This window comes from Rhagoletis pomonella, unplaced genomic scaffold (genome assembly GCF_013731165.1).
Source record: "Rhagoletis pomonella isolate Grant_MI unplaced genomic scaffold, Rhpom_1.0 Rhpom_scaffold_00010, whole genome shotgun sequence".
Lineage (NCBI taxonomy): Eukaryota > Metazoa > Arthropoda > Insecta > Diptera > Tephritidae > Rhagoletis > Rhagoletis pomonella.
This window is the reverse complement of record NW_023458564.1, coordinates 35,800,461-35,811,699: the sequence shown is the minus strand read 5'-3', so window position 1 is coordinate 35,811,699 and position 11,239 is coordinate 35,800,461. Positions and strand designations below refer to the sequence as shown.

At 34.9% G+C, this 11,239-nt stretch overlaps 1 protein-coding gene across 1 annotated transcript; it reads left to right on the top strand.

The window, feature by feature from the left end:
* The first annotated feature begins 4,339 nt into the window (after positions 1-4,339).
* Positions 4,340-8,779, top strand: LOC118746366. Its single transcript, XM_036480220.1, has 3 exons — positions 4,340-4,425; positions 8,358-8,561; positions 8,675-8,779. The coding sequence occupies exons 1-3, from the start codon at positions 4,414-4,416 to the stop codon at positions 8,777-8,779; spliced, it is 321 nt and encodes a 106-aa protein (XP_036336113.1). The 5' UTR covers positions 4,340-4,413.
* Positions 8,780-11,239: the final 2,460 nt, after the last annotated feature.

Below are 11,239 nucleotides of genomic sequence, written 5' to 3'. Positions count from 1 at the left end.
GCAATTTACGTAAAAATACGGCCTTGCAATTATATGTGTGTATGTACCGAAAGTTCAGATTTTTTGAGCAGTGCAGCTAAAGAACTCATCAATATTTACTTCAAACTGATATATACATACAATGGCGCTTAAGCTAAAAAATTTATTTTTTTACACAAAAAATTGGAAAATGGGCGTGGCACCGCCCACTTATATATATGATATATGCGTATCTCAAAAACTACACTGATAGAAATAATGCACAGTAAAAATTAAAACTTTATATTTGATTATCGTTTAAAAATGTTCGTATTTAAAAATAATATTTTCATATAAAAATTTAGCACGCACGTAATGTTCACATCTGAGTATGTATATGTAAGTGTACATTCGCACACCAACCCTGTAGACAATCTGACTAGCCCGAAACTAGCGTAGAACTAGACTTTTTGCCGACAGTACTAGTTCTAGCTCAATACCCAAGCAATGCTTTCAACTGTCCAGTTTTACACGGCGATGTCATTGGCGGTGGCAATTGTCACCCAGTGCATTACTTTGCAACTAATTATTAATCGGTTGCATTTTGAACAATTTTTTTTATAAGAAAACGTTTTTAATATTCGATTTTTGGATACTTATTTCGTTTTTCCGTTTCTTTTACAGATTTCACTTTTGTAACATATATAATAAAAAAAAATATTGTAAACGGCACGCAACAATTTAAATTCACTAAATCTGAAAACTCTCCACTGCCTCCACTGCAAATTGAGCTCGCGACCACTAATGTTTGAGTCGGAGGACTTCTCGCTGAACTACTTTCGTATTCTACGAAGAATTTGTACACTTACACCGCAATTTTCAACTGTCCCGCTCTGCAGCAGTTTTGCACTAGTTCAGAGGTAACTCTGATATATGTATGTAGCTCGGAACTAGCGCTTTGTCAGACTGTCTCTAAATTTTACTGCAAGGTATATACGCCTTCACATGCGCAGATGCAGAGGCAAACATACAGTGCTGAGGGGGGAGAAGGCGTACCTACACATAATCAGGCACGCGTGGCAAATGGAGCGAACCACTTAGGTGGTACGCTTGTTGGCGGTTACCGTGTGAATTTCGCAAGCTCACTTTACTGTCTAACCACCTAGAAAGACGGAGCGAAACCACAAAACAAACAACAATTAAATACCTTCGGTCGATACTTAATAGCAAGTGGCTGACGCGTAACTGTGGCAACAATAGCACAAGTGGCGGCAACACAAACAACGTCAACACCTGTTGATCCATTTTAAATCAGATAGCGAAAAGCAATAGTGAATAAAATGCAGCGACAATGTATTTGTACGTATATCTGTATGCAAATACTTGCGAATGACACCTGTTGGTAGTGCACCAATACTTTGTGGGTATACAGGCCGCTGTTGTTGCTCTTTAAATTATTGGTTTCTGGAACGATGATTAGGCTAAAGTTTGAGATTTCCTATAAAAAAGTTGACCACCAATAAAATATAATGATTGCGTCCATTGGTAACGGCACTTTTTGTTTCTATCACGTTGTGGTGAACTACTTACATATATTTTGTTTCTGTATATTGGGCAAGTAAGTATGTATGTATGTGAGGATACATAAAAATAGCAGAGTTATGACTTTTTTACAGTTTGGTTTTATATATTTTATATCAAGATTTCTGGTGTTAGCAATGAGAAATGCTTTGGGTAGAAACCGAGAATCCGTTCGCTAGAGAGCTAATTGCTAGAATTTCTTCAAATGATATCCTTTTCTTATAATGACCACCATGGCGAACATACAAAGGACTACGTTTTGATGGCAGCAACCTGGACTGTCCAGAACCTTAATGTGGAAGTTGCCTCTGTCCGGCTGGTTGATGTACTTAGGAAGACGAAGGCTTACATCATCGCCATCCAAGAAACTCCAGCTGACACACCGATAACGAATTTCTGAGCTAATTAAGTACGGTGGCGAGCTGTTGATGAGGTGCATGCTTCAATTCTTACGCAGAATGTGGTTTGTTGAACGCTGGCCTGACCAGTGTGTTCTGCCGTAGATATTTATCTCGCATGAGCTTTTCAACAAGTATCGATTGACAGCGAGTCTAGCGGGCTTGCGATACTCATTTCATCGTACATTGGGCGTCAAGAGAAAAACGTTAATAACTTTCGTCTCGATGCATTACGGCAAATTTTTTTCAATATTAGCTCAAAACGCGCCATTGAGATATCAGTAATCGTAAAAAAATTTAATAATTTTTATAAAATAGTGTTATGACCAAATAAAAAAAATGTGAAGAAAACATTATCATTCTTAACCGTTTAAAAAATTAGCAAATTCGGTATTACCAATCGCACGAAAACAAATAAAATCAAATATTTTTTGACGAGGGGGTCGACAATGATTATTGCAGGGGTGGGAAAGGCCGAGGCCGAAAAGAGCCACAAAAACAACAAAAAAACAAAACTTTTATTTTTAAATGAAATTATTATTAGAAATGAAAAACAATGATTTTATTATTATTCTAATCTACTTAACATAGATATTAAAGAAAATTCAAACGATCCCTTTGGCCAAATTTTCAAAATCTGGTTTTACGTCAGTTTAAAACCATTCGAAACTGTTGCTAAGTCAATTGTGAACGGTTTTTTGACTTTACAAATTTCATTGTAGAGTACAAAGACTCACAGTTATACGTTGAACCAAAAATTGAGAATATACCGCACGCAGGTACTTTTTGCCGGAATTCAAGCAATGGCAAAGCTTTATGTTGCATTTCCAGTGCCTTATCTTCTTTTGATTTCAAAGACTCCAACTCTTCTTCGTTTTTCTTAAAAAGGAGTATTTCGGATATTTATCAATTTCGAATAAATATTGAAGAACTATTTAGCCGCCCCGGTTGAAAAAATCGTATAATCTGGTACATACACACATATAAATTCAGGGCCGTATTTAAGAAAAGTCGCCTACCTTCGACAATGTTTAGGCGATTGAAATAAATGAGCTATCAGGTTATTTAAAAATAAATCTAATTTTAGGTAGTACTACTTATTTTGAAATTGTGAAAATTATCGATGATCAAAATTTAAAAAAATTAAAAGAAATGTGTTTTTTTTTTTATTTTACCCGATAAAAATCCAAACAATCCGCGTCCGACAACAGATTATTATATACCATTTTATCAGTGGCCCAGGTAGGGGAAATTGGTGCACCCCCAGAGCAATTTAGAGAAAATTTCTTTGCCATTCCTTGAGCCCATTTTAGCTAATTTTTTTCGTTTTTCTTGAGAGCTGGACACCAGGCTTAAAGGTGGACTTGAGAAAACGGATCTTAGTCGGGTTGATTAAAAAGTAAATTTTTATTTTCGTAAGTTTTTTATAACAGAGTTTTACTGGATAAGAGAAAATGCATGTCATAAACCAAACATGATTATTAATATCTTGTTTCTGTTGTAGTAGTCATTTATATTTAGTTGACGCACTGACTGTTTTTGGCTGTTACAAATACCCAACTGCAATAATTCACGATGATACAATTTACATTTCGAAAATCTCTTAAATAATTACAAGTTTATGGGAATTTCATCACCAACAATTGGAAGGTATTTTAATTTACGTTCGCGTTGGCATAGATAAATTTAATGTCAACAGCAATTAACACAGCTGCAACAGCAGATCTTATCTGTACATAAAACATCTTTTATAGCCACCCAAAAACTAAAACTAAATACCTACCACAAGTAGTAGATGTACATACTCGTTTAAAGGCATGTAAGCGTATTTTATTTATGAATAAGTATGTATATATGTACGTATGAACACTAATTAAATTTCCATACGTTTTTGGCATAATTTCGCATTTGCGATAATTTTATTATTTTTTATTTGTACCGCCTGTGTGTTCCAGCTGATATATTTTGCCAGTTGTGTTGTGTCTTTGTTTTTTTGTTTATGGTTTTTCTATTCACATAGGCACTTCATGTTTTTATGCAAGCCTGCTACTGCAATGGTCCTCTCTTGTGGTGTCTTCGCCTTTTTTTACCAACTGACTTCCACTATACATTTTGCCTTCCTCTCTTTTTCTTCCTCTCTTTGTTGCAATTGTTGTTGTTACCACCACCACAAATATGGCATTGTTGTTGCTCGATTTGTCGTTGTTGGCTGTGGCTGTTGCATGTTGGTGGCTTATTGCATGCGGCACTTTCTTCCTAAGTATATAAAAGCGCCGCGATTTCGTAGCTTTGGCATTATTCAGTGGTGAAAAGTGGCAACGTTCAGTTCGATCAGCAAAGCAGTGATCTCTTTTTTTTTTACTAAAAAAAATATTTCGAATAAAAAATAAAATAAATACCTATTCGTGGTATATATACTTCAACAAAAATTTTACATAACTTAGAATATATATATATAAAAAAAAGCTGATTTGAAATGGCACTTAAGGTGAGCAATGCAAAGGATACTAAATGCAATGAGTGTATGTGCCATAATACAGACATAAACTGGTTGAAAGTTCATGCAAGTGCGAAACGCTAAATGATATGTAATCATAACTTAAGTGCAAAACTCCCAGAACGATTTATAAAACATGCACTTCAGGACATACCATATATATGTACTTATATGCAAAATAATGTTGTGTTGTTATCTATAACAAGAAAAATGTCAGTGTCTGTAAAACAGGGAAACGAATGCTTTCTCGACTTTACAGTAAGGAATAAAGATGAAAAAATAAATACAATCTCGATCTATGTTGAGGATATTGAAATCCTTATCTATCTTGTAGGAAAATACCAAATACCCAGCATGGAACGCCTGAAATCAGTGTCATTGATACTAAAAATTCGCAATTTTTATTAAAAATAACCGTTACTTTAAGAATAAACTTAGGATATCGTTTTAAAAAGTTGCTTCCTGGTGAATTTTGGAATGACTTTCTGCTACTTTTGCAAACCTCTAATTAAAGGACATCGTCACGCTTTTAATTTCCCAAAACTTATTTTTAAGTTCACAGATAATAACTGTTGTACGAGAAAGAGCATAAAACAGTGGACAATATTTATTTGGCGGATTCCTAAGACGTGTTAAGCATCGCAATGTCTTGAAGTCTTAATATGCTTCCTATGTAAACTGACGTTAAAAAAAGGTTTTAGAGGATTCATTTTACATTATAAGAGCTAATTTTAGTTTCACTATCATTTTCAAACCTTCAATGGAGTTACAAATCCCTGAAAATCACTTTAGCCATTATTTTACATAAACAAGTTTTGTGAATCCCTAAGTTACTCTCGTTCGGCAGTAATCTTCCAATTTTGGTATTGAAAATCGGAGGAGAGTTAACTCTCCATTTAAAAGCGACTCTTGGAGAATTTTTATTAATCTCAAATATAACATTTGTTTACAGTCGGCTGAAATTTATATATTTTGTTCATGTAGTTCTATTCTGCAGAGACTTGAGGAACCATAAGTGTTCTCAGCAATGTTATGTACGATATTCTTCTTGCCCTTGATTCCAAATTTATGTACGCATGTAACACTAGTTTGCTTTGTGTAATTTATTTCAATAAAACTGAACACATCGTCACCTGAATGGAAGATCGACCTATCTCGGCAGCCAGTTCCAAAACACCCTACCGCAGAAAACTATTTAAGAACGCCCTATTCCAGAGCTTGGTTGAAGAACGTCTTATCTAAGCTTCCGATTCAAAAACGCTTTCTCATTAAATAACATGAATATTACTCTTTGAACAGTTGCAAAACCGTCTTCAAACACCTTACTACTTACTCAAAATTGTTCACACTAAATTTTTTAACACTTCTTTTACATGCATATTTTAATATATCAAATAACTTATTATCATTTAATTGAACTTGACTTTTCAAACAGGTGGTGACCCTTTTGGAAACAGCTTCAAAGTACGGCCTTCATAATCCTCTTTCGTCTGACTCCTATATTGTGATACACATTTCAATTACCTTATTTCCTTAATTCAAATTTTATTAAATTTTTTTTAAATAGGTGCAAACCCTCTCAAATATCATTAAGAAATAAGAGCCTTCCAAAATTATTTCGATTGATAATTCCACTTTTAAATCAGGTGGCAACCCCCTTCAAAATATTTTAAAAGACAACCTTCTCAAACCTCTTTTAATTCGTGCTGACATATTTAAATTACCTAATTCCTTGAATTGACATTGAATTTAATTTTGAATAATTCAGTTTGTGTGGTAAGCGCCATACTCCCTGCTTCAATAGCTCCCATTTTTCTCCATGAGTATGGTATTGATTTTATATATGTATCATACCAAGTTCCAGTATTATACCAAAAATTCTTCCAGACTTATGAGGTATGGAAATTTGAGTTTGTGTGGGAAGTGCCACGTCCTTAAGTAAGGCTAAGTGACACCAGCGTGTAAAATTTCATGATGAACGGTTGAGTAGTTAAAGCAAGAAAGTGTGACAAACAAACAAACACACTTTCGCATTTATAATATTAGTATTAGTAAGGATACATACATGTACCTCGGCGCTCATTATGTACGAGAATGACTCCGATATCTTTACTTATTTTTAGAAATACAGACACAGTAAACAAGCTGATAGAGGTTCGTATAATCAGTCGGTAAGACTCTAGATCGATGTCTGTTCCCCCCAGCACCCAAAATAAAATAATTTGTTTTTTTAAATCGATAGCCACTCGGCAGATGAAAGTAAAAATTCGATTGCTTTCTGTCATGGGAAAGCTTCTAATAAATGAAATGAAAAGACCACTCAACAATTTTTGATCAGCTCTAAGAATAAAACGAAAATTTTCTAGCATAGAATTTTATCTTGATTCCAGGTCAGACCTAGTTTCTGAGATATCGGTGGAAATATGAAAAAAACCCTATGGGACACATTATATCACATATGTGCATCGCAAAGTTGTATTTGTCATCCAATTGGTTTTACATCTGTAAAGGAGACTCTAACAAAAGCCCACACTATAGAAAAAACATACAGTAAATTTAAAAAACCCTTTTTTTATGGAAAAAGGTTTGCCTCTCTACAGAGAATTTTAAGTCTACTAGCGCAGATATTGGATATATTTTCGAATTTTCAAAAATCAAAAACCAACCGTGATTTTTGAGAAACAGTTTAACGGGGCTGAGTTTAATACTGAGATATACTACATATACATACAGACTTTTGTTGAAGTCTCCTTAACAAATCTCTCTCAGATTTAAAACCGATAGGATGAAAAATACATCTTTGTGATGCACATTTATTATGAAATGTGTCGCAACTGTGGATTTTTCATATATCCACCGGTATCTCAGTAACTTATAAAAGCTTTATTTTATTCTTGGTGGTAGGAGCTGATCAAAAATTTCTGATCCACAGAAACCATTATTATATTCGGAATCAGGTAAAAATTCGTTGGAGTAATTTTATTTCATTCTTGGTGATTGTTTTGTCGAGTAGTGAAATCTTTCAATGTGTGTTACAATATCTTAACTTGGGGGAGCAGCATGGAGACATAAATGGGGATCAATATAAGTATTTCTGAATTTCCTGCAAAAGAACAAAGGCCTCCTTGCTCTTTGGAACAGCAGTTTGGCACTCGCAATATAGCGTGTCTGTTGTACGGTAGCTTTCCCTAAACACCTGCGGCTGCTCTGCATGCAGTTCTAAACCTACCACGGATATTTCCATCCGCAGGGAGACCCTTCAATCCACCACTAGATTTCAAATAAAAGGCTGCTTATTTTATATAGTGTGGAATGCGGCGGAAATTGCAGGAGACAGAAATTCAGACATTAATGCATTTTCAATGCCACACCACCATTGCCTTTGCTGAAGAGTTTGTACAATGTTGAGTTCACTGAGGCTGAGTGCTGGCTTCATCCAATACTGAGTCCGGACTTACACATTGTCGAATCTGCATTGATGGTTCCACAACTGACGCAGGGGCAGTATATGTAGTCTATATCGAAACTAACGGAGACAATCTACACTTCTCTCTTGGGTAACGAGGCATGATGATTTAGCACAGAAGGCTCGGATCAGATTTTCCTCGATCCGCAACCAGTTATTGCACTGCCAACTTCGGTAATCGAAGCCACCATCAGAAACTGGGTGAATATTTTCCTCAGAAATGATTAGGTGCTTTCAAGGGGCTGCAGGCGGGCCAAATTCATGTCAGAGGGTCTTATTAGGTATTTGCACACAACTTTAAGGGCTGTTGACTGGTAGTTTGTTATTTTGTCAGGCGTTTTCATTTTTAAAGACGATGCAGACCTCTTTTGCATACATTTCCTTTTTGGAAGCATTTTTACTACCGAATGACACCGATCTGTAACAAATCACCTAAGTTTATTCTATCCATTTTCAGTATTTAATTTTTGCTTCCGCTATATGCCTGGCAATGGCTTCACCAATAGGTCACTACTATGAAGAGCAAGGCGGTTATGAAGAGCAAGGCGGCTATGAAGATCTTAGCAGTCATGATCTCGGTGAACACCATCAAATCGAACGCGTCTCTTTGGGTGAAGAACACCATGGCTATGAGCACGAAGAAGAGCACGTCGATTATTATGTAAGTAAAAATAGCCCTACTTACTTACTTATATTTATTTTTATTACTTTTTATTATCTATATAATGAGCCCGCTGTTACAACTACTGACTATAAAACTTATTTTGATTGTAGGCTCCACCTAAATATGCTTTTAAATATGGTGTAAATGACTTCCATACCGGTGATGTGAAATCGCAGCATGAATCGCGGGATGGTGACTCCGTTAAAGGTTTGTAATCAAAAACTTTCAATGTAGTACTCGTAACAGCTGAATTTAGAGGAGATTTAAAAGCGATTTAATATTTATGAGAATCACATAAAGCCATATTTATAGGTTGATAGAAGAATTACTTAAAAAATTACAAAAAATTTAAAGTTAAGCAGTATAAGTACAAAAGTGATAAAAAGTAACAAAGTAATATTTCTTTATTTTAAATTAGTCTTCTTTCCTAGGATCGGCCAAAGTGTTTCCTCTTAATTTTTTGGTTCTCCTTTTGTTTTGCGCTGTGTTTGGAGGTTAGAATTTGATCATGTGAGTGGCGCATGTGTTCTCATTTTTCAAAAATTTTAGCAAATTTTTCACTTAACTAACAAATCGGCTCCAATCCACATGCGATTTAGATTATAATAAAGCGATGAAATATATTTATGTAGTCTCAACGAACACTCTTGTATACACTTGAAAAGGTTTCATCTGTATTTGGCATTTAAAGATGCATCTGTTAATTTTGGTCTGGTGTTAGGGTCACCTGTATCCGGATATACAAACTTGTTGGAACCTACTATAGTAAGAATCAGAAGCTCAGATTCAGCGAGGAAGAGTCTGAGTGAATCGCTAAGCCAAGCTATTTGTTGAGCTTTGAGACACCGGTAAAAATAGCAGTAGACCTTTAGTACAGTTTTCTCCAGTTGCTTCTATCAGGAGTGCAGAAAAATAATGGAATGGATGCAAATTATTTATTCGAAAGCTAGCAGAAAAAATAAAATGACCGAAATAAGATCCATGACGATGTGGATTGTGTTCAATTTAAATTAAATACTTTCACACACTCTCATCAAAAATACAATTTGGTGAGCAAATGTGATTCGAATTCAATTATTGTGTGAATTGCAAACATATCGTAGCCGTTACTAAATTTGAATCTAAAACTTTTAGTAACCAGATGTCGAATCAAAACAAAATATAATAAAATCGATACTAAAAAGGGAGCAATTGAAAAGAACTAGATAACTCGTAATATTAATAGAAAAAGTGAACTGCAAAATGCGGTCCTCTTGGGATCAACGCGTTACTTCCTTTCCTTTACAATTCCTTGGTCTTTACAATTATGAGAATAACAATTATTTTTTCTTTGGTTGACGTTTCAAATCACAAATAAATTTAATTTGTTGTTTGATCGACGAATCAAATCAAAAATAAATTAGATTTCTTAATTAACCTTCATGCGCTCGGTAGTCTACATTTGTAGCATTTTCACCGAAAATCCAGGACCACCTTCCTTTAAAAATGACATCTCCTGGCCGGTAGTAAAAATGTAGACACCATATACATACATACCTACATACATAACAGCGTGCGGCAGTCAATTTCAAGCACGCAAAAATTAATGTACTCACGAAGCTCGTGGCCATATTCAGTAAGACTGCGTTTTTGGTTTCTCTCGCGGACATCGGGATTTTTTTTTTAAAGGACTATGAAATTTCAAGGATTTATGATAAATTCAAAATTTATAAAAAAAAAAATTCACTGCAATGTGGTATAAAACAAGTAAGAGCAGCGCTGTCTTCGGCTATGCCGAAGGCTTCATACCTTTCATGAACATCTGCAAATTTTACTTCGACAGATTACTGCTTTTGAATACATCTGCATACATCGATAGAGGAGTTACATACTTATATAAAAAATCGCATCTAAACAATCAGAGGTATGGAAGATATACTTTATATGGCACCAATCTAAGTGATTTTCACTGCTATGTGATCGGTATGTAAACCGGTAACACAATTTATTGGGTTTAGTTTCCTACATAAAGGAGATATATGGCAAAAACTGGTATCTGAACAATCAGTGCTATAGGAGATATATGTTGTAGTCATCCGATCCTTGCTATATTCACTGTGAGTATTCTGTAAATAATGAGTGAAAGTGGTGCGAAATTTCATGTTCCTAGCTGCATAAATGGAGGAGTTATGATAAAAACCTCATATCTGAACAATCAGTTTTATGGGGTCTGCAGGTTATAGTGACCCGATCTTTGTTATTTTCACTGTAAGTCTTCTGTTGATAATGAGTGAAAACAGCGCGAAAGTTCATGGTCCTAGCTACATAAATGGATGAATTATAACGAAAAATCTCATATCTGAACAATCAGTTGTATGGGAGCTATAGGTTATAGTTACCCGATCTTTTTAATTTTCACTGTAAGTTTTCTGTTGATAATTATTGAAAACAGTGCGGAATTTCATGTTCCTAGCTGCATAAATGGAGGAGTTATAACGAAAAATTTTATATCTGAACAATCAGTTGTATGGGAGCTATAGGTTATAGTGAACCGATCTTTGTAATTTTCACTGTAAGCATTCTGTTGATAATGGGTGCAAGTGCTGCAAAATTTCATGCTCGTAGCTGCATAAATGGAGAAGTTATAACGAAAAATCTCATATCTGAACAATCAGTTGTATGGGAGCTATATGTTA

Coding starts and splice junctions, on each gene's coding strand:
- LOC118746366 (XM_036480220.1), top strand. Junction 8,562..8,674: donor AAGAGCACGTCGATTATTAT/GTAAGTAAAAAT, acceptor TTTTGATTGTAG/GCTCCACCTAAATATGCTTT.